Genomic DNA, 25094 nt, shown 5'->3' with positions numbered 1-25094 from the left:
TTCGGGAAAGCTTTGTCATACATTGGAGAAGTTAACGAAATCACAAAGATTGTTTGCAACCAAATCGACGCGACATTATTTAGCCATATGCATGAAATTGATTATCAAAATGTATTATATATTTAAAAATCCACAAGTTAGAATTAAAGGAATAAGATATTTATTTATGTATACGAAGGCAATTATCAGCCATAGCCATATCTAACGGGTTGCTCAACAATTAAAAAAATATATAAATATAATACAAATTTATATTAAAAATGTTTCAATAAATAATAAATAAATTTAAAATTTAAATTTTTTAATCTTCAAATACAAAACATATATCGCCCGAATAGAATCCACTAGTTTGGTATTGGAATAATTTTGAAATAAATGTAATCAATATTGTAATTAAAACACATCTTTTTTATCCGGCTCTTGCCAGAATATTCAGACGAACACTGATCAATATAAAGTTCAAAATTCTAAGAGCTGACTATGTAAATATATATTGAGCCATAATTTATGAGATTGTGAGAGCAACGGGACACGATTTCGGAGACCTATAGAGAAAGATTACAGTTAGGCGACCGATCACAATGGCCTCAATAGACGACAAGTGTCCTCTTAAAGATGGACGAAATCAATATAAGTCAGTTCAAAACGGAATTAGGGAAAAACGCGAGTCGGTTGACTTATACGGTACTTGAATATGACCTAGGCGCTAGTAATTACTTCAGCGAAGTTTTCAGTGAGGAGCAGTTCCGCACCATTTTCATGGTCGGAGGAAATATCCTTCCACGCCAGCAGCACTGACACTGACCGATTCCAATTTGAGGAAGCAGAAAAATTTTTACACTTTATTCCAAATTGAGAAAGCAGGAAAATTTGTACACTTCATACGAGTGATCCTCCTTCTGCATTTTGAAAAAGCTCAGCTAAAAGCGCAGGAAGTATACAACGCGCTAGAAGGGCATTGTTACTCGAAACTCTGCAACTATATCAGTCAGGCACTCGAGTACCAAAACAACATTTTGATGAAAGACTTTTTAATATCCTAATTTTTATGTCTATAAATATATATTTAAGTCAATTTAATTTTACATTTGTAATGAAACTTCCTCAATGGTTTGTATAAATAAAGAATCATACAGCTACCACTGCCTACAAATGTTACGTACACCTACAGGGTTGCCCATCTAGCGGTTGCTTTTTAAACTACCATTTGTATCGACTTTGACAGCATTGCCAATATGGCAAATATTTATTAAAGGTTTGCGGTTTAAAGAAATGTACCGAAGATCGTTTGGAGGAAGATCAGATCAATATCCACTAATTTTTTATTGCAATAATTTTGAAATAAATGTAATCAATAATGTATTTAAAACACACCTTTTTTATCCGGCTCTTGCCAGAATATTCAGACGATCACTGATCAATATAAAGTTCAAGATTCTAAGAACTTAATATATAATTATATCTGGAGCCCTAATTTATGACCTGTAAATCAAATCCTACAAGGAAGCAGTTTTAGCACTTGTAGCGGATTTGCATTCACTTGAGCCTAACTAAATATAAACACTGAAAATGTCTTACTGCCTGTGCGGCCCAACGCTTTTGTAATTAATGCAATCAAAGGTGTATAAAAACATTTATTATTACTTATCAAATATTTATCTTTTTAGAATAACAAATGATGCTAGAGAGGATGAAATGGAGGAAAATATGGGTCAAGTAAACACAATGATTGGCAATCTCCGTAACATGGCATTGGATATGGGCTCTGAATTGGAAAACCAAAACCGTCAAATTGACAGAATTAATCGAAAGGTAAGCTTATAACTAATTAAAAAAAGGTAAAGAGATTTATACCTTATTAATATTAAAAAGGCTTGCTGATAGTTCTAGGAGTTTTGTTTTTTTCGCATTGTAATGTAGTTTTATCTAAACCTTTCCCACACAGCTGGGAGTCGTAAGTTCAGTTTTAGTGCAACGCTGTTTCCCTTACCGACGGATTATTCTGCTCACATAACAGTCAGTTAAAAATGCAACTTAAACAGGAAAACCATTTTTTTTATGTAAAAGTTTTAATCGGGAGCAAGATCAGATATTGATCTGGCCTACATAACTTTCAGAACTTGGAGGAAAAATCTACTAGTGAATTCGGCCGATAATCAGTTATTGGTTTACCACTGAATCTAGTTTTAAACAAGAATGCCTACCAACCCCTCTAATCTTTTCCTATTTTTAAGCAACATTACTGAACATCTGCCTTGCGGCATTCAATAAGGCGGGTTCGCGATTAAGGCGCTGTTACACGCAGATGATATTGTGACACTAGCGGATTCACCCGCCGAACTGGAAACAACGATTAGCGCTCTGCACAAATACTGACTGTTGTAGGGACAGCAAGTTCTTATTTTCAGAAAGCACTGGTTGGGGCTATCAGAAAACGAGTGAGCTAGAAATTGCCAGGTCCTATAAATATCTGGGAGTCTGGATTCAATCACCATTTATAGGAGGAACTCAGAGACGCAGAACTGGCTATAAATTGCACATGGAAATTGCTGTTGATTAAAAATGAGGTTCCAATGAAGAGCAAGTACAATTTCCTTAGTGCATCAAAGCGGTCTATGTTTTGCTACAGCGGAAAGGTCTGGGGCATCGTCTACCCAGATTTACCCCGAATAGAATGTTATACCTTGAATGCGATACCTTACAGCTGAATTACACTACAGTTATATTCAAAAAGTTTTCAGCATAACCGAGCAAAGGCTGTCATGTTCCATGCCATGACGAACGAGAGCAACGGTCGTAGAATCGGACACGCTTGCGCAGACCTATAGAGAAAGATTACAGTTAGGCGACCGATCACAATGGCCTCAATAGACGACAAGTGTCCTCTTAAAGATGGAGTCAGTTCAAAACGGAATAAAGGAAAAACGCGACTCGGTTGACTTAAACGGACCTTGAATATGACCTAGGTGCTAGTAATTACTTCAGCGACGATTTCAGTGAGGAGAAAATCCGCACCATTTTCTTGGACGGAAGAAATATCCTTTTACTTAGCTTCATGGCAAATGTGTCAGCCAGCAACACTGTGTGACCGATTACAATTTGAGGAAACAGGAAAATTTTTAAACTTCATACGAGTGATCCTTATGCTGCATTTTGGAAAGGCTCAGCTAAAAGCGCAGGAAGTATGCAACGCGCTAGACGGGCAATGTTAGTCGAAACTCTACAACCACATCAGCCAGGCACTCGAGTACCAAAACAACATTTTGATGAGAGACTTTTTAATATCCTAATTTCTATGTCTATTAATATATATTTAAAATAATTTAATTCTACATTTGTAATAAAACTTCCTCAATGTTTTGTATAAATAAAGAGTCACACTACTTCTACCACCTCCTACACATGTTAAGTACACCTACAGGGTTGCCCATTTGTTTCGACTTTGACAGCATTGCCAATATGGCAAATATTTATTAAGGGTTTGCGGTTTAAAGAAATGTGCCGAAGATCGTTTGGAGAAAGATGAGAATTTGTATCAAAAAATGATGTTGTTAGAAAAATCTCATTTTCACCTCGGTGTTTATGTCAATAAGCACTTGCCGCACTTGGGCCTCCAAAAACCCGCAAGTGGTCTTGAAGAAGACAATGCATTCACAACGAGTGGCTGTTTGATGCGGTATGTGGTTATTGGCCCGAAAAATATGCCGCCGTAACCGTCAATGGTGACGCAGCATGTTGGAGCACTTTGCTTTCCGCGAATGGAACATGAAAACATTAAATAAATATTTTCTAGCAGGAGGGCACTTCGTGTCACACAGGTAACGTTAGAGTCTAACTTCTGGGCGGTACGTTCGAAAATCGAATAACCAATTATTTGTTTATAATAAGCCCAGATATATTTGCCTATATTTAACACGCCTCACAAGGATGGTCTTTGATTTCATGTTTGTTATGAACGGGTGAGCCAGAAATCCCAAGAATTCGGGTAGAAGGCATTCTGTTTCTGGTGCAGTTCATAGTTTTTTTTTTTTTGTCAATCACCAGTTGCTTTTATAGGAGTCACCTGAGTGTATCACGGCCAAAAATCAACAGGTTCGCCGGGTGCCATCTGCGGAGACTCCGACATTCAATGGTGTTGCAAGACGTCTATCCAGACGGTACTTAGTTCAATTTGTCCCTTCCAACAAGGGCGACGGTCTAGGGTAACAACAAGATAGGTCAACTTGTCTCCATGCTTGTCCCGCCCCATCATTTGCGGAAGACCTTGTGTGGCATGCTGCGTTTGGTCAATGTTCAGTGCAATCTTCCACCGAGAAACCCAACAATCGAATTCATTTAAAAAAAGAAGGGACACGTCGGGATACAGACGAACGGACCAAGGTTCAAGGAGGCATTAAATAGATGACAGATCTGCGTAATGACTGAGTTTGGCAGAGCCAACCTTGCCGTCAATTGCGTCCATGGTAGCTTTACTTGACGTCTAGTTTTTGCACGCACATCAATAGGACGGCCAACAGGGACTCCTTATCTAGAAATCGTTGCTTTGACTTCTTGGCTTGTTGCTATGGAGAAAAGCGGTTCTCCAGATCATTTCCAAATACTTTAGCAATCTCGGAATTACTTTGGGCCACCCTTACGTTTAAGGGAAAACCTTTTAGGTTGCGGGCGTGTTTCCACAGCGCAAATTCGTGATTCTGAATAGGATCAACGGCTCTGAGTTTGTGCAGAAAGAATTCAGACTTGGCCGGACTAAGGACTTTTCTTAGCTCTGACACAGCAATCTTCAATCTTGTAATGTCAATGGTAAGTTTTGCTCTCTTCCAGACGCTGGGGAGTGCATGACCCTTCCTGGCAAAGGCAGTCATTTCTGGTTTCGAAGTCTTGGTGTACTGGTGGTGGAATAGGAATACTTCTAGCAGGAGCTGCAGCGTGCAATAAGATCCGTTTGTAATTCTGAACAGAGGGAAATTTCGCTTCGTTGCAAGCATAGCATACTTTTCCTTACGTAACTTAAGCAATTACTCTTAATATAAACATGGCTAAAGTAGTTTTAAGTTATATAGCTAAGTTATATTTTAATGTGTGTGTAACCCTGGATATATTCTGTGTGTGCTATCCCTGGTTTGTAAAAGTATCGATGTGTTTTGCATCCCTAAAAAAACGCACGGACGAAAAAGAGCGAGGCATTCGAAAAAGCGTGGCCGGTGCGATCGAAGGAAAAGCTGAATAAAAGATAATTAAATTAAAGCAGAACAAAGAATACTATAATTCAGAAGTGGTAACTGAACCTAACCAAGTTATATTGGAATAGGAAAATATCTGTTAACATGGCTTCACGCATTAATCTCGGCGAACTAAAATTAATGGAAATCAAAAGTTTCTGTGAAAAACTTGGCATGCCCACAAAGGAAAACAAAGCCGCACTAATTAAGCAGTTAAGTGCTGTACTACCGTCTGAAATTGATCCGGAGTTGTACTACGAAAAGGTGGAGTCTACGATAGGTGAATGCGAAATTGGTGTTGAGATGGCTGTCGCCAATGCAGCCAACAACAACAACGAAGAACAAGACGGCGAGATGGCTTTCGCCAATGCAGCCAACAACAACAACGAAGAACAAAGCGAAGAAGAAGATGAAGACGTTTTCGGCAACGAACTTTAACTTGTCGAGACAGTTGATCGTGGTGGCGTTCAACCTTCAGGAAACGGCGTTCAACTTCCAGGAACCGGCGTTCAACCGAGTACTTCAACCTTCGGCGTTCAACCAAGTACTTCAACCGTCGACATTCAACCAAGTACTTCAACCTGTAGTGGAGTATAGAACCACATATAGTATGTTTAGTTGCGCCACCTAGCGGGCGGTATCGGCTGTAAAGGGCAACCTTAAGAGGGGAAGATTAATCGTCAATAGGTAGGACTGCATTAGCGTTAACGTTTTTAGCGATAGCCCAGCTCTAATCCCGGTGTAACCCATCTTGTAATATCCGCCCTCGAAAACCTCATGATTTCTTCTTAATCTGAGTCTCGACCTGAGCGGTTGTATAGCTGGCAAAAGAACAGCGATAATACAACTAAAGTACAAGCGATAATACAACTAAAAGTAAAGAGGTTGTGGCCGATCAAGCCATAAGGCATACGGTATTACAGTGGCAGTGAACCAATTCTTGGCCAGATTCTGGCCAAAACGGTTAGTTACCACACCCTCACGGGTAAGTCATAACCTATAACCGGTGCAAGTGAACATGCCCTCATTCATGCGTTTTATTTGTCAGAGGGGACGGCGTTCTTACATGCCCTTTCGTCGCCGAGTACCTCCGGCGATCATATCGTCAGTCATTTCTGCCCCAAAAGGAAGTTCAGTTCGTCCACGTCTTCGTCTAAACCCCGGAGCAGCGAGGAGAAGGAAACGCCATCAGGAACTCAACATAACCAGCGCCAGCAGCATGCCGCAATAAGTTTTCAGTGCATTTTTTTTGGTATCATGCGTCTGTCGACTTAATTAAATTGCATACCAACAAGTGTTTCTAAACCCGTCTGTGCTCTCATAATCTGCAGCTATGGCCTACAGTAATTAAATCCCAGTATTTCCCATAGTGAAGTGTCTAAAACTAAGTCAGAATAGTGCCCAAAGGTAGACGCAAAGCAAAATGCGTATATAAATGTAAACGCAAACTAAATGCAAATATAAAAGTAAACAAAGAAATGCATGTATACAAGTGATCGCAAAGCTGAGTACATATAAAAGTAAATGCAAACCTTAATGTAAACACAAAAGTAAAAGCAAACCCAGATTTTTACACAGATAAAATGAAGTAAATTTGAAGTTGCCAAATAAAAACATATAACCGGTTGAAGACATAAAAATCGAATAAGATAAGGCTAAGTTCTACTAATTAAAATCAATAAAAAAATATAAACAAGTTAAAAGGTTAAAAGAAATGTGAATAGAAAAAGAGCAGTAGGTGTGCATAAGAAGAGAACAAGAAGTTCGAAAGCTTTTATCGTTAGTTATAAATAGACTAAAAAAGGTGCGAATATAGGTGGAGAGTAGGAACATGTAAAATTCTAGAGATGTGTATGTAAGTTTCGGACCAGTTAAAGATGTGCAGACGTATGAGCCATAAGGTTGTAATTGCCGAATTTCTTTGGCTTGCATATTGTTTACAAATTTTCAGTAACACCACCAACATATGGAAGCGCTTTCATCAGTGGGATTTCTCAGGTGAGCCAAGTTTGACAATTTAATACCCTTCGGCAAATTTAACGGTCTTGAGAGTTATCCGAAATTTTATTACGCAATTAATTGATCAAGTAAAAATTTATCGCTATACAAAAAAAAAAAAAACCATTGAAATATAAAAGCAACCAAATACTAAATAAATTGTCTGAATGATAACGATAATATTTCTTATTAAATAAACAAAAAGAAAACAGTGAAGTAGAAAAGTAAATCTGTTATTTTCGATTTAAATATATTTTAATACCCTTTTGTTACTGAAATAAAAATGAAAAAAATGAAAATTTAAAGTTTTATTAAGAATTATGCATGCTAGTTTTAAACAATTCCTGTATACACAAAATATCTTAATTTAAATGAAGTTAATATCTTTCCCTCTTATATTTAGTGAATAAACACTTATTATAATGTCTGAGTAAACAATCATCTTTTTAACTCCATGCTAACCCGAGAGCCGTCGTAGAATCAGTTATTATAAGGGGCTTGATGCAGTATTTTATTGGAAGAGCATTGGCCATGGTAGGGTGGGCTGATAACACCCCATTTACATCTAGGGGCGTGTAGTGTGAGAAGTGCTATCTCTGTCTGTCTGTCTGTTTGATATGCTATCTCTTTTCCGGCCGATATTGGCTCGTTGCCTGTTTGCACACAATACATATTAATTGTTAAAGATATTTAAGAGCACCCGTAAGCTGCAGCCTCCCAAGAACACCACGACATTCGCTGACGAGCTAGGGCCGGATTTAAACGCGTGCAGGGCTAACAGTTTGCAATACCATCAGCTCAACGTTGTTCGTTACAGGAATAATAATAAATAACATCTGAATAATTTGGCGCCCAACGTGGGGCCTTACTGTACAGTAAAACCCACTAAATAGCATACAAATACTATACTAAACTTTCTATCGCATTAGAATGCAGTGCTTATATTTTCAGAAATAGTAAAAACACACCACGAAGAAAGTTTTGATGCAGCTGTCTCCTTTATTTGTGTTAAACCACAATGGTCAAGTGCTTTGGATTTTGGTCAATTACAATTATCTAATTATTTTGGCTAACCATACTTGACGCAGCGATGCATAGGTAATTAAGCTAAAGTCTAGTAATTCGGCACTGCAGGATGACAGAGCTAATGCTAAGAAGCAAAAGCCTGGCCGCAGGTTAGGAAATTAGGGCTTTGAGCAATTGTTACCAGGGAATTTTATTTCAGGCAGAGTGTGAAGTGCTTGAAACTACAATCCTAAAAAGAACTATTAGTAGTTTAGGTTGGCCACGCTTCACATAAAGGTCAAGTGATCAAAATAGCCAGTATTCTCTTGTTGTGCATTCATTCTCAGCTTTATCTTTTTCTCCATTTTTCTTAAGAACTTCTCACATCATTTTTAATTAGAGCTTCGTCGATGAGCTCTTGGTTATGCATGGAGTTAATTGTTTTTCCGTCATAAATTTTCGTAATAGCATAAGCTAGTTGCTTATGATCTTATATTTTCGATTTTTCCGAATTTTTCTTTAGCTAGTTACGTTTCATTTTAATATTTGATTTACAAAACCAGCCAACTGTTGTCTAAGCGGGAAATTAATAAACTATGGGAGTAGACCATTCAGATAGCGAAGAAGCCGGAAAATCGTCTGATTTTTGTGTCTTATGCAATTCGCGCATTCTTGAAAAAGATTTATACAAGACAAAATGCGGGCACGGGTTTCATAGAAAGTGTATAAGCACACATTTGAAGAGCAAGAAAACCTGCCCAACCTGTAAAGCTGCTGGTTCTGGAGAACTTACTACAAGATCAGATAGTTTTATCGCACAAAAAACAAGAAGTCAAAAACTTTTAAGTTCACAAGCAGAGGGCGAAAGTCAGGGATCAGAAGTTATGGAGAAAGAAAATCAGAGTCGAGAAAACTTTTAAGTTCACAAGCAGAGGGCGAAAGTCAGGGATCAGAAGTTATGGAGAAAGAAAATCAGAGTCGAGAGCGTGGGGGCGAGGACCTACAAAGTATGGTGTTAGATGCAGTAAAATCTATGCAACACGAGTTGCTTACGCAATTATCAGAAAAAATGTCAAACATGATACAATCCAATCTAGCGGCCAGAATCCCCCAACCGACACTTCATTGCGCTACCGATTTAGGGTCCTCACTTGATCAGCTTTTTGGCATAGATGCAAGGCAATCGAATGCAGGACAAAATCTTTCTCAGGCTAACATTTCACCTAGATCAACAGTCACAGAACTTTTTCACAGGCCAGATAAGGTGGCACATATAATGAATGGATGGAAACTCCGTTTTAGCGGAGACACAGGCGGCATAAGCGTAGATAATTTTATATACAGGGTACAAGCTCTAACCGGTCAAACACTTGATTCAAAATTCGATGTAATGTGTAGCAACGCAAGTGCATTGTTTGAGTGTAAGGCAAGTGACTTTTACTGGCGGTATCATAAATCAGCGCAATCCGTAAAGTGGAGCGAACTGTGCGGCGCACTTCGTCGTCAATTCAGGGATACTAGGACAGATGTAGATATTCGAGAATTGATTAGAGATCGAAAACAAAAAGAAAAAGAGAATTTCGATTCGTTTTATGATGCTATAGTTCAGTTGACTGATAGCCTAGATTGCCCTTTGAATGAAAAAGCCTTGATAGAGATTCTAAGGCGCAATCTGAGAGCAGAAATAAGACACGAAATCTTAAATATTCCTACGGAAACAATCTCAAAACTTCGCGAAATATGTAGAGGACGAGAATGTTTCCTTGATGAAGTAAAGCGGAATCAAGTATATAAAAAGGATTCTCTGTTTAAAAGCCATGTCTCAGAACTGTTAGAGGACCAGCATAAAGTTTGTGAATCAGAGTTATTCGAAGACGATGATGGTGCAGTTGAAGCAATATCTTTAATTTACTGGAACTGTAGAAAGGAAGGTCACAGGTACCAAGACTGCACTGCTCCTCGAAAAGTGTTTTGCTATGGATGTGGCGCACGCAACACGTACAAGCCATCGTGCCAAAGATGCCAAAAAAACCTTCAGCAGAACACCCAAGTCACTCGTTCTCGGTGTGTTCAGAAGACACAGTCAACAAACACCGAAAACGAGCACTTATAAGTTCCATTAGGAACTGTCCTGAAAAGTCCTGATGATGTTCCTTTAGGTGGATGGCATCAGAGAGTTAGAAATCTTAAAATTAGTAGCAACAAATCTTCTTTTCTTAATAACTCTAGAATTGAAAATAAATCACGTGTGCGTCAGAAGCTAGGAAATTCATACTACGACATTGAGGACCTTCATGGTAAACTCGTTGGACGCTACCATGCAAAAGATTTGCGCCAATAGTCTTGGCGGGATCAGCCTTGTTGGGTTTACCCCCAAGTCTGATTTTAGCGGGGGAGTGTTGTAGTGGAGTATAGAACCACATATCGTATGTTTACTTGCGCCACCTAGCGGGCGGTATCGGCTGTAAAGGGCAACCTTAAGAGGGGAAGATTAATCGTCAATAGGTAGGACTGCATTAGCGTTAACGTTTTTAGCGATAGCCCAGCTCTAATCCCGGTTGTAACCCATCTTGTAATATCCGCCCTCGAAAACCTCATGATTTCTTCTTAATCTGAGTCTCGACCTGAGCGGTTGTATAGCTGGCAAAAGAACAGCGATAATACAACTAAAGTACAAGCGATAATACAACTAAAAGTAAAGAGGTTGTGGCCGATCAAGCCATAAGGCATACGGTATTACAGTGGCAGTGAACCAATTCTTGGCCAGATTCTGGCCAAAACGGTTAGTTACCACACCCTCACGGGTAAGTCATAACCTATAACCGGTGCAAGTGAACATGCCCTCATTCATGCGTTTTATTTGTCAGAGGGGACGGCGTTCTTACATGCCCTTTCGTCGCCGAGTACCTCCGGCGATCATATCGTCAGTCATTTCTGCCCCAAAAGGAAGTTCAGTTCGTCCACGTCTTCGTCTAAACCCCGGAGCAGCGAGGAGAAGGAAACGCCATCAGGAACTCAACATAACCAGCGCCAGCAGCATGCCGCAATAAGTTTTCAGTGCATTTTTTTTGGTATCATGCGTCTGTCGACTTAATTAAATTGCATACCAACAAGTGTTCCTAAACCCGTCTGTGCTCTCATAATCTGCAGCTATGGCCTACAGTAATTAAATCCCAGCATTTCCCATAGTGAAGTGTCTAAAACTAAGTCAGAATAGTGCCCAAAGGTAGACGCAAAGCAAAATGCGTATATAAATGTAAACGCAAACTAAATGCAAATATAAAAGTAAACAAAGAAATGCATGTATACAAGTGATCGCAAAGCTGAGTACATATAAAAGTAAATGCAAACCTTAATGTAAACACAAAAGTAAAAGCAAACCCAGATTTTTACACAGATAAAATGAAGTAAATTTGAAGTTGCCAAATAAAATCATATAACCGGTTGAAGACATAAAAATCGTATAAGATAAGGCTAAGTTCTACTAATTAAAATCAATAAAAAAATATAAATAAGTTAAAAGGTTAAAAGAAATGTGAATAGAAAAAGAGCAGTAGGTGTGCATAAGAAGAGAACAAGAAGTTCGAAAGCTTTTATCGTTAGTTATAAATAGACTAAAAAAGGTGCGAATATAGGTGGAGAGTAGGAACATGTAAAATTCTAGAGATGTGTATGTAAGTTTCGGACCAGTTAAAGATGTGCAGACGTATGAGCCGATAAGGTTGTAATTGCCGAATTTCTTTGGCTTGCATATTGTTTACAAATTTTCAGTAACACCACCAACATATGGAAGCGCTTTCATCAGTGGGATTTCTCAGGTGAGCCAAGTTTGACAATTTAATACCCTTCGGCAAATTTAACGGTCTTGAGAGTTATCCGAAATTTTATTACGCAATTAATTGATCAAGTAAAAATTTATCGCTATACAAAAAAAAAAAAAACCATTGAAATATAAAAGCAACCAAATACTAAATAAATTGTCTGAATGATAACGATAATATTTCTTATTAAACAAACAAAAAGAAAACAGTGAAGTAGAAAAGTAAATCTGTTATTTTCGATTTAAATATATTTTAATACCCTTTTGTTACTGAAATGAAAATGAAAAAAATGAAAATTTAAAGTTTTATTAAGAATTATGCATGCTAGTTTTAAACAATACCTGTATACACAAAGTATCTTAATTTAAATGAAGTTAATATCTTTCCCTCTTGTATTTAGTGAATAAACACTTATTATAATGTCTGAGTAAACAATCATCTTTTTAACTCCATGCTAACCCGAGAGCCGTCGTAGAATCAGTTATTATAAGGGGCCTGATGCAGTATTTTATTGGAAGAGCATTGGCCATGGTAGGGTGGGCTGATAACACCCCCATTTACATCTAGGGGCGTGTGGTGTGAGAAGTGCTATCTCTGTCTGTCTGTCTGTTTGATATGCTATCTCTTTTCCGGCCGATATTGACTCGTTGCCTGTTTGCACGCAATACATATTAATTGTTAAAGATATTTAAGAGCACCCGTAAGCTGCAGCCTCCCAAGAACACCACGACATTCGCTGACGAGCTAGAGCCGGATTTAAACGCGTGCAGGGCTAACAGTTTGCAATACCATCAGCTCAACGTTGTTCGTTACAAACCTTCGGCGTTCAACCAAGTGCTTCAACCTTCAGCGTTCAACCAAGTGCTTCAACCGTCGGCGTTCAGCCAAGCACTTTAACCTTTGGCTTTCAACGTAGTCCAGCTAGCAACATACTGGCCGAATCGGGTGGCAACGCTGCGGGAATGGAACAGGCGATGCAAAATTTATGTTTCGAAAATGTGGACCGTCTTTCCAAGCCAGAAATGAACTTGAACACCGTGAAAGAGCTACTCCCAGAATTCAACGGCGATGGCAACGTTAACGAATGGTTGCTGGTGGTAAAAAATGTTCGTGATGTGTTCAAAGACAGTGATGACGTCATGCGTCCATTAATTTGCTCACGCTTAAAGGGCAAGGCTAATTTTTGACTAATATTTCGCCCATCACTGTTGTCTGGGAGTATCGACTTGAGTCTGGCACAACTAAAAATTATTTTTGGAACCAAGGATAACGTCCTGGAAATGCGACGCAAGTTTGAAAACCGTTTAAGAAAAAGTTAAATAAAACTTAATTCCGAATAAACGAAAGTAAACTAAATGTAATTGGAAAAACAGTTTGTCTAATTAAAAGTTCAAATAAAAACGTATTGATTGAATTACTGGTTGTAACTGATGAATCTGTAAGGTACTCAATGGACGCGATTTTATAAATCTAAGTAATTTTAAGCTCGTACAAATAGTTAACGATGCTAACCAATTTTCTGTTAATCCAGTGGGTATACATTTAGTGAGAAAGTGCGAAAGTGAATTATCAAAAAAAGTATATTTCAATGTAGAGAAACAGGTCGATTTAGAGAAAAAAGTACAGAGCAATCTTGGAAACAATGCCAAAATAGATTTTAATGTAGAGAAACAGGTAGATGTAGAGAAAAGAGTAGAGAAATCGAACAAGCCCGAGGTAGCGCAATATTTAGAAATTATAACGAATATTAATGTTCAGGCCGATGAAGCTATAGATGACGAAGCTGACACCAGACTAGACAATATCGTTATGAATGGAGAAAGTTACAATGTGGATTCATTGATAGAGACAGGCTTAATATAATTGTTATTTGCGATGGCAAAACTACTTATACGATAGGAAAGGAGGTGAGTCAAGAAACTAGAAATACGTTTAAATGTTTGTTTAAAACCGTTATGAAGACGCTGATGGAACCTAAAATAAAGTGTACTATGAAGATCACAATTGAAAGTGATAAACCATTTCGGTGTCCCCCTCGAAGATTGTCTTATGCAGAAAAGTCCGAAGTTCAAAAAATATTAGACGAGAATTTAGTCAGTAGGTATATACGGCCAAGTGAATCTGAATATGTGTCGTCAATTGTTCTTGTAAAGAAAAAGACAGGAGAACTTAGAATGTGTGTCGATTACCGTCCCCTTAATCAGGTTACTCTTAAAGATAATTACGCGATTCCGTTAATTGATGACTTGTTGAAAATGTAAGCGAATAAAAATTTCTTTTCGAAACTTGATTTGAAAAACGGATTTCAACATGTGTTCATGGATGATAATTCTGTTAAGTATACGTGTTTTACCACGCCACTAGGACAGTTTGAAAGAATGCCGTTTGGCTTGACGAATGCAACACCAACATTCTAAAGATTTATTAACAAGATATTTGCCGATATGGTACGACCGGGAAAAGTTGTGATCTATCTTGATGACATTATGATAGCGACGGAGAGTTTGTATGAGCATTTCGAAATTTTAAAAGAAATTTTGAAACGTATAGTTGAAAACAAATTTAAACTTAGACTTGATTAATGTGAATTCTTGCAATCATCCATTGATTACCTGGGATATACAGTTAATGGAGATGGGATACAAGCGAACGAAACAGATTTAGAAGCAATTAGGTCTTTTCCAGTGCCCCCAAAAGTCAGCGAGGTTTCAAGCTTTATAGGATTATGCTCTTATTTCAGAAGATTTATTAACGATTTTTCTATTATTGCAAAGCCATTTTACGATTTAACCAGAAAAGACAAGAAGTTTGCTTTTAATAAAGAAGAACTAGATGCGTTCACTATACTTAAAGAAAAGTTAATTGAAGCTCCAATTTTAGCAATATATGATCCAAGAGATGAGACAGAGTTGCACTGTAATGCAAGCTTAATATTAATACAAAGGAAAAGGGATAACAAATTTCACCCTGTCATTTATTTTTCGAAACGTACAACCGATGTGGAGTCAAGGTACCACAGCTTCGAGTTGGAAATTTTAGCAATAATAAACGCATTAAAAAGATTTCGAGTTTATGTGCAAGGAATTAGATTCAAAATTATGACTGATTGCAATTCGTTAACTCTAACTTTAAATAAAAAAGAAATAAATCCCCGTATATCAAGATGGGCTTTAGACCTTCAAAACTATGACTACGAGCTTGAGCACAGATCGAGAAAAAGAATGCAACACGTGGACGCACTGAATCGAAGTAATAGTATTCTTGTAATTGAAACAAATACGTTCGAAGAAAATCTAATTATATGTCAAGGAAGAGATGAAAATATAAATAGAGTTAAATAAATTTTATTAAATCAAGAGGATGAGCACTATGAACAACGAAATGGTGTCGTGTATAAGAAAAGTAACGATAGGCTACTGTTTTGTGTTCCACAGTCAATGAAAAAAAATGTTTTGTACAAATACCATGACGAAATGGGGCATGTAGGAATTGACAACGTAACGGACCTCATAAGTAAGAGTTATTGGTTTCCAGGTATAAGAAAAAATTTGAGATTCACATTAAGAACTGCCTAAAGTGTATAGCATTTTTTAATAAAACAGGTAAAACTGAGGTTTTTTTACATCCTATTCCGAAGGGTACATGTCGATTTGAAGTCATTCATATTGATCACTATGGTCCGATAAATAGCAAGGAAACGAATAAAAAGCACATACTAGTACTAATTGACGCATGTACAAAATTCACCAGATTATATCCAACCAAAACAACTAGTTCCAAGGAAGCAATAGAAGCGTTACAAACTATTTCAGATCGTACAATAGACCTAAAAACATAATATCTGATCGAGGCAACTGTTTTACGTCAAAGGAATTTGAGGAGTTTGTTGAACAAAACATGTAAGGCATGTTAAAATAGCAACAGCTTCGCCACAATCTAACGGGCAAGTAGAAAGAGTCAATAGAGATTTAGCTCCTATTAGCAAAGTTAACAGACGTAGAGAATAATCAACCATGGCACAAAGTTTTAGACAAAGTAGACTTTACAATGAATAACACAAAAAACCGAAGTTTGAATCAATACCCAGTGTAATGTTGTTTGGGGTTAGGCAGAGGGGTTGTTATATTGCTAGTTTAAGAGAAAATTTTATCGATGAAAGTCAAGAAATTTTGCACAAAGACCTAAACGAAATACGACTACAAGCTGATATATGCCAGAAAAAAAAATACGACAATTATAAAATAAATAAATATGGCCAAATTAGCATTGTTACTAGAAGTAAGTCAGCGAGTATCGGGAGATCCTCATAGTCAGGACGGCCGAATTGTAGTAATAAGAACTAAGTAAGCAATTACTCTTAATATTAACATGGCAAAAGTAGTTTTAAGTTTTATAGTTAAGTTATATTTTAATATGTGTGTAACCCTGGATATATTTTGTGTACTTTTACTGGTTTGTAAAAGTATCGATGTGTTTTGCATCCCTAAAAAAACGCGCAAACGAAGAAGAACGAGGCATTCGAAAAAGCGTGGCCGCACCGGCCACTTTTCGAAAGAAAAGCTGAATAAAAGATAATTAAATTAAAGCAGAACAAAGAACACTATACTTTAAAGACAGAGCTTTTAAAGAGGACCCCTTGAGTCCTACCACTCAGATAACTCAAAATCCGTTTTAGACGATCGCTTAAAAACTCTAAAACAGCTAGAGAGATTTTGGGAATCAAACGCTTTACTAAAATCAGAGTAAACAACGTCAGTCTGAATTTCTGAAGCCATTTATAACGAAAGACGTAAGTTACAAGAGCTTTGGCACCGTAGACCTGCGACTTATAAATCCGTGTTGGCAAGGGGACATAATCGACCTGTGTGGCCAGTGGGGGGTAAAAACGTTTACAAAAAGCGTGGAGATAGCGGACAACTTAGAGAAACATCTGTTATTGCTTGTATTAGATTTATTTCCCCTTTGATAAAGGGAAATAACAAATGACTGCTTCCAAGTGGGAAGTCAAAAGTTTTTAGGGATAGAGTTATTTAGTGGTCTGCACAGTGTCTCAGTGCAGTATCTAAGCACACAGCCTGAAACACCGTCAAGACCCGGTGAGTAGACTGGCTTAATCCTTTACAGATCAAAAAGAAAAAAATTCTGCCAAACCCAATGACAAAATTTATGGAAACTGCTAGCAGGGGGGGCTCCGATAATGTGGGGCTCAGGCAGGACTTGGCGATAACAGTAGCACCATCATCCGCTAGTCTTCAGGAATGTTGGCAGAGTGCACAGCATAACCATAAATTCTGAAAAGAGAACGGCTGGTAAAATGTGTATCTCAGGAACGCAAAGCGTTATGAACCCTCTCTCAATCGCCTCTAAATAGGGAGGACATCAGCGTGAGAAAGCACTATGGTAAGAACCACAATAAACGCACTTTCTCTTCTTTCGTGACCAGGCACTTCTTCTTGTCTAATGTTTCATGGCCACCAGCACATCTGGCTACCTTTGGCAAAAGTCGGCAAGCAGTTTTAGAATGCCCAAATTCTCGACATTGAAAACACTGTCACCACCTGATAAACAACTGTGCGAATAACATAAACGTCTTTGCTGTTTACAGATGGTTCCGATACAACAAAGAATAAACTTAGGCTCGCCTTGCCATTCACACCAGGGGGGTTTTATACATTCTGAGCATTGTGCCCCAAGGCTTAAAGTCTAGCAGTAATTTCGGCAATCTAGGTATACACATGAAGTCCCTTGATGACGACTCGTTTTTAAATTGAAAGGTGCTACAGGGATTTAATTATTCTTAAACTGCTTCTGGACGTCACGGTAGACATTTTCGTCTTCCAGTAATCTTCCAGGAAGATCGATCCTTTGTCTTCAACGTTTATAATCGCCAACTAACATCATCCCACAATGCAGTTGATTAAGTTTCTCAAACTAAAACGAGATGCTTCCGTACATGTGACTTGCTATGCTGCTTGATTTCCAAATACAATTGGAAAAACGTATACAATTGCATGGAAATGGAAAGTGCCACTGAAACTTTGTATAGCGTTTTAATCACGTCTTTCAATGAGTGTGTTCCTGACAGTCTTTCTCAAAAACACAAGAACTTCAAAGACTTAAAAATTTAAAACAACAATTAAAAAAAGTTCAAAAGGACGTTAAAGACATCAAAATTTTTTTTTGTGTCTGATGGAATTAAACCGATTATAAAAATTTTGACCGATCTTGTGAAATCTCTCTCTGAGCTCTTTGAAGATTTGTCGCCAATATGGACAATTGGTTTGTCAATTTCATATTCCATTGAAAGGTTTTGAGAAAGTCCAGATTGCTGAGTCATTATTTTGATCCTTTTGTCGATAGATTCTTCATTTCTTTTTACGCTGTTTATATAAATTATAAAACCGTTAAGTATTTATTTTATATTTTTATTTATTTCCATTCGCCCGTATTAGGTATTTTTATAGGTATTTTTATGAAGAGTTAATTCTCTGGAGTACAATTTTTGACTAAACTAAAGAACCTATCCAACTGCAGCTTGAGGCCTTTGCCTGGTTGCAGCGCTGTCGCCAAGGCGCCGGGTCAGCGTTTTCTCCCTGCCCGTGGCGATCACTAGCTCCGCGAGTGCTCTGTTCTTACTCCGGGCACTTGCACCCGGAACGCGGGTCAGTGGTTTCTTTGCTGCGTGTGCAGGCCACCGGATATGGTCTGCTACTCGGCAGTTTTTTCCGTTCCGTTCCGTTGAGGGCTACCTTGTCAGAATAGGTTACCAGGTGGTTCCGGATATTTTTTTCTCTCGCCCTTGGTTGTCGGTTATGGTCATGTTGGCATCGTTCACGATGAGGGTGCCATGATCCACAATGGTAACCGGATCCAGGTGACCTGGGAGCGTGGAGCAGTGCGCAATAGCCCCAGAAACTATTTGCTGGGCGCAGGTGCCATTTTGTAGCTCCCTGCAGAAGGTGGCGCCGACCGTCGTTTTGCAATGACCGATGTTAAGGTTTCGTGCTGGGCATTCGGCGACAAGGCTCCCATCTTCAAAGTCCAGGATTTTTTTCTGGTGCTGAACTGGATAGACTGCTACCTTCTTACATATTAATTTAGGGCTAAGGAGTTTAATGAGAAAATGTAGAACTTCAGAATTTTGAATAGATACCTCTAATAATTCTATCAAACTAACGTCAATAAGCTGCCTGTCCTTGAATTCGCCAATATCGGAACTATCCAAAATTGCTGGACTTACGATGTTTAATTTTGCAGAGTTGCCCATTAAAATGTTTCCTAGATCCATGATTACAATTCTATTTTTTGCTAGAATAATTTCCAAAAGGTTGGTTTCTTTATCTGTTTCGAATTTACGGATTTGATTCATTGAGTTTGTGAGTTCATTTAGACGTTTCTGAAATTTGATATTTAATTCTGTTTGTCCTTCATTTGTTCTAATTAATTGTTCTTGATTGAATTTTATTTGCTCCCAATCGTTAAAGTCGGGTGTGCCGGCAATTCTATCAAACTAACGTCAATAAGCTGCCTGTCCTTGAATTCGCCAATATCGGAACTATCCAAAATTGCTGGACTTACGATGTTTAATTTTGCAGAGTTGCCCATTAAAATGTTTCCTAGATCCATGATTACAATTCTATTTTTTGCTAGAATAATTTCCAAAAGGTTGGTTTCTTTATCTGTTTCGAATTTACGGATTTGATTCATTGAGTTTGTGAGTTCATTTAGACGTTTCTGAAATTTGATATTTAATTCTGTTTGTCCTTCATTTGTTCTAATTAATTGTTCTTGATTGAATTTTATTTGCTCCCAATCGTTAAAGTCGGGTGTGCCGGCAATAACTTTTAGTGCTGTCCCGATTAAGTTAATACTCCTAGCGGCTCTATGGTGGATTTTTAAGGTAGTCACCAACTTGCGAATATTTGTAAGGTCTGTCATTATGACTGGTGTCCTGTGATCGTCTGAAATGTCTTCGTCATTGTTTCCGTCTGGTCGGCGTAGTCTTCATAAGTCGTCACTTTCGTTGAGTGCTGTAGGTATCCGTAGGACTCCCAGATGACAATTTCGTTGTCTTCTATCGGGATATAGTCTGCGTTCGTGTAGTCATTAAGTTTTACTGTCGCGTCCGTCTTGACAGCCGTAAGTACAAAAACTAAGACGAATTTTCCTAACCTAGAAAAATATAAAAATAATAGAAAAAGGGGTTCAGTAATCTCGCGAAGATGGTTACCGTAGATTGTCCTTGTGGGCCACGCTCCCCTCAATTTGGACCGTGGTCCCCAGGTCTGCTTCAATTATTTTTCCGAACATAGTGGCGAGAGCTTGTTTCCTATGCGTTTGTTTGCCTTTAAGAAAACTTTTTCATCAGCTTGATAGCCCTTTTGGGTCATATCTTTGTTTACCTGGTCAAGGGATTTTTCTTGAGTCTGTTGGATTCTCTTACTAATTCTGCTTTCGAAATTCGCGGGTTTTGAGGAACAATCTCTATGGGTTTTTGTTGGTTACCGAGTGAAATTTGATTTGTTGCCAAAAGAATTAGTTCGGTCGTATTTTCAAACCTCTATCTTCAAGCTATCTGGCATTCCGCCAGGGTGCTATGAAACCTTTCTACTTGACCGTTTGAGGTGCTATGTAGAGGCGGGGCGTTGGCGATAGTGATATTAAAATGATTCATGAGTATCGATTTATTTGTTTTGAAGTTGAAAGATCTTTCGTTATCGCAATTAATTGTTTTGATTTTTGGGAAGAAATATATTATGTGTAGTATAGGGGATTTTACATCCACTATGGCCCTCGGTGCGATAGTGGCGAATTTTAAAAATTTATCGATGCATGTTAGAAAAAGGGTTGAAAAATGTCGATGTGGAGAATTTCCCCCACAAAAGAAGGTATTGGTGTTTCTGCTACCACTTGCTTAGATGGATGGTTTTGCAATTCAAAATTGTTTCTGTTGCTAATCGAAGCAATTTAGGGAAAAAATAGTCCCTCAAAGATTTGCTTTACATTTGCTTGTGCTGCTCGGTCATAGCCCTGTTGTGTTCTACTATGACAATTTCCCTTTGCTCAGTTGTATCCGTTATGTCCTGCACGAAGCTTTTCGTATATTTGAATGACGTGCTAGGGAACAATTCGACTAGTCGATGTTGAATAAATGCCAAGATCGGTAGGGAGCAATATATTGCGATTACCACCTCAGCATTAACTAAATCTTGTAAAGTGTTAAACAAGATGAATGTGTCAACAGAGAAGCTGTTTCCTTCCCCAATTACTATTTGGTTCCGGAAACAGTTTACTGGGCTGTCCGTCGTGTCTATGGTGTATGTCAGTGACTGTTCGTTGTGTATAGTTGCTACATCTGATTCTATTTCGTCTCCTAAGACGTTTATGTTCTGGAGAGACAGCGCGTCTGCCACAAGGTTTTCATTGCCAGGTTTATAAACTAATTTTGCGCCGGGATCGTCGATAATCCCCTTCCAGCGTTTTAGTTTCTCGTTAGGGTTTTTGTACGAAATATCATAGTGATGGGGCGATAGTACTGCTTCCAATCCAGAGCCTGACGCATCAGTCGTCAAGTCAAATGGCTTTTTGAAGTCCGGGTATGATAGCAGAACGTCTTCTGATGCCAAGATCTCTCTCAGCCTGTCAAACGTTTCTCTCTGTTCCTTGGTCATATTTATGTCGACTTTTCTCGACTGATATTTGCTAGTTTTACCATTCTCTCCCTTTAGGATATTCGTTAAGGGTCTTGCGATAGTCGCGAAGTTTTTTATGAAACACCTTTAATAGCTTGCTAGTCCCAGGAAAGATCTGAGTTCGTATAACGTTCTAGGCGGGGGGAATTGTTTTATTGCTTTGATTTTCTCAGGTGTAGTTCGTAGCCCTGTTTGAGACACTATGAATCCCAAGTATTCGACGCTTTTTTTAAATAACTTTGACTTTTCTTGTGACGCTTTCATGCCCGCCTCTAAGAGTTTCGTTAAGGCCCAATCCACGTCCCTAACATGGTCCTCTTTTGTTTTGGAAAATATTATAACGTTATCGACATACACATAGCATATATTTGAAATTCCTTCCCGAAGGACATCGTCGATAGCCCTCTGGAAAATGCTCGGGGCATTCTAAAGTCCAAATGGAAGTCTACCGAATTCGTATGTGCCGTTGTTGATTGAAAAGGCTGTCTTTTCCCTGTCCTTTTTTTCCAGCTCTATCTGATGAAAGCCTGACTCGAGGTCGAGTGTCTTAAAATATTTCGACTCGCCCATATTCGACAGTATTGTCGAGATGGTAGGGATCGGGTATCTATCGTCTACGGTTTTTTGGTTGAGTTTCCTGAAGTCGATAACCAATCGCTTCTTTTTAACCCCATTTTGGTCAGCTCCTTTTTTATCCACAAACCAGGTAGGGTTATTATATGGGGACTTGGATGGCCTTATTACGCCGTCCGCAAGAAGTTGTTGAGCCTCTGCATTGACGAATTCGGTTACACCCATGGGTCGCGGGTATGACTTAGAGTATTACGGATCCCCATCCGTTTTAATCGTTGCCAATGTGCTTATGTTGAAAGGTAGCGCTTCGTCCGGATCGTCGAAGGCTTTATGATTTTTTACAATCATTTTATAGAAGGTGGCTTTAATTGCCAGAGGAACGTCCTCGTCATCGATTTTTATGAAGTTAACGTTTTCCGCTTTAGAAAACTGGATCTTTTCACTTCCTTTGCTAATGTGCAGAACATTTCTGGTAAAATCGAGCTTCGCATTAACTTGTTTAAGTAAGTCGAGTCCGAAAATGCTGTTAAAATCTTTAAGGTCGTTAAGAATGAAAGAGGGTGTTTTTACGTTGAACCTTGAAACTAGATCTTTTTCATCTATTTTAGTTAAGCCATGGATCAACTTTACTGTGAAGGGTTTATCCGCTGCCACGATGCCTTTCAGCCCCGGGAGTGGAGTAATGTAATTTTTAGAGGTGCCTGTGTCGATTAATAGTTTTATTTCTTTTCCTGCTACCGAACGTGTAATGTAAGGAAGCAGGGATTTTATTCTAAAAAATTGCAGGAGTCTTCTACAGCTAACTCGTCCTCTATCTCCGTGGTGCTTGCTTGCGCAACGAAGTCATATTTCTCATCGTCGGTTTTTTCTTCCGGCATGAAGATTATTTTTTGTTGGGATCGTGCCGACCCTCTTTGCCACGCCGTGGGCTGCTTGAAGCGAGGGTTCTTTTTTATCGCCCCCTGGCTTTGGTTCTGTTCATAGTTTTTCCACCCCGTTTGTCGCTGGTTGCTCGGCCTAAATATCTTTTCCTCGCTATGGCGGGCGAAGGTGGCGGCGAAAGCGCTTCTGTCATTACTTGCCTCAGCTTCTTGAGCTTATGCCAAGGCTAATGGTAAGTCTCTTGATTGCGCCGGAAAAACGGCTATTTTCAATGACTTTTTTAAGCCAGATATGAACGCATGTAAAGCGTCATCTCTGTGCTTTTCATTTAGGACTGCCGCCGCGGTTGCGTCGTGAGTCATGATTGTTTTGTTGGTAAGGAGCGTTAGCTTCCGTTCGATCTCATCATAGTATTTAAGAAGGGGCAGTTCTCCCTGTCTTGATAGACTTAACTCTTGTTTAATTACGTGTGCTGGAGTTTTGTCCGCATACGTAAAATCCAACCTTGCCAGTATGGCATGAAAGTTAAACACTGTGAGGCTAATACAGCCGCTGCCGCGCCCCGTACCTTATTTTTAATTATTATTACAGCCTGGTAATGTCGGCTGCTGCCTTTGTATGGCTCAAATACCCTATATGCTGCAGTAGCAGCCTGCCTCCAGGAAACATAGTTTTCCTGCTTCCCGTCGAATTCCGGGACAGTTTTAATTTGTTGGTAAGGAGCGTTAGCTTCCGTTCGATCTCGTCATAGTATTTAAGAAGGGGCAGTTCTCCCTGTCTTGATAGACTTAACTCTTGTTTAATTACGTATGCTGGAGTTTTGTTCGCATACGTAAAATCCAACCTTGCCAGTATGGCATGAAAGTTAAACACTGTGTTAAATGAGGCTAATACAGCCGCTGCTGCGCCCCGTACCTTATTTTTAATTATTATTACAGCCTGGTAATGTCGGCTGCTGCCTTTGTATGGCTCAAATACCCTATATGCTGCAGTAGCAGCCTGCCTCCAGGAAACATAGTTTTCCTGCTTCCCGTCGAATTCCGGGACAGTTTTAAATTGTTGGTAAGGAGCGTTAGCTTCCGTTCGATCTCGTCATAGTATTTAAGAAGGGGCAGTTCTCCCTGTCTTGATAGACTTAACTCTTGTTTAATTACGTGTGCTGGAGTTTTGTCCGCATACGTAAAATCCAACCTTGCCAGTATGGCATGAAAGTTAAACACTGTGTTAAATGAGGCTAATACAGCCGCTGCCGCGCCCCGTACCTTATTTTTAATTATTATTACAGCCTGGTAATGTAGGCTGCTGCCTTTGTATGGCTCAAATACCCTATATGCTGCAGTAGCAGCCTGCCTCCAGGAAACATAAATTTCCCGTCGAATTCCGGGACAGATTTTACCATGTCCAGGGGTTCGTTACATTCTTTTCCCGGTTCTATTTCTATTTCCAGGAAAGTCTGAATTTTCGGGGTTTTATCCTTTAATGAGCATAACTCCCCCATAATTTTAGCTAGGCGGGGGGAATTGTTTTATTGCTTTGATCTTCTCAGGTGAAGTTCGTAGCCCTGTTTGAGACACTATGAATCCCAAGTATTCGACGCTTTTTTTAAATAACTTTGACTTTTCTTGTGACGCTTTCATGCCCGCCTCTAAGAGTTTCGTTAAGGCCCAATCCACGTCCCTAACATAGTCCTCTTTTGTTTTGGAAAATATTATAACGTTATCGACATACACATAGCATATATTTGAAATTCCTTCCCGAAGGACATCGTCGATAGCCCTCTGGAAAATGCTCGGGGCATTCTAAAGTCCAAATGGAAGTCTACAGAATTCGTATTTGCCGTTGTTGATTGAAAAGGCTGTCTTTTCCCTGTCCTTTTTTGCCAGCTCTATCTGATGAAAGCC

The 25094-nt window shown here is 38.9% G+C and overlaps 1 protein-coding gene across 2 annotated transcripts in view; it reads left to right on the top strand.

Moving 5' to 3' along the window:
• The window catches only part of LOC121467315 (synaptosomal-associated protein 25), a 461557-nt gene that overhangs the window by 380354 nt on the left and 56109 nt on the right, over positions 1-25094 (top strand). For both annotated transcript variants that reach the window (XM_041708700.1, XM_041708699.1), the window contains exon 7: positions 1668-1812. In XM_041708700.1, coding sequence (XP_041564634.1) covers positions 1668-1812 — 145 coding nt within the window. The remainder of the gene's footprint in view (positions 1-1667; positions 1813-25094) is intronic.

This window comes from Drosophila elegans, unplaced genomic scaffold (genome assembly GCF_018152505.1).
Source record: "Drosophila elegans isolate 14027-0461.03 unplaced genomic scaffold, ASM1815250v1 contig_37, whole genome shotgun sequence".
NCBI classification, from domain to species: Eukaryota; Metazoa; Arthropoda; class Insecta; order Diptera; family Drosophilidae; genus Drosophila; species Drosophila elegans.
Note: the sequence above shows the minus strand (reverse complement) of the source record. Positions and strands in the feature narration are given on the sequence as shown.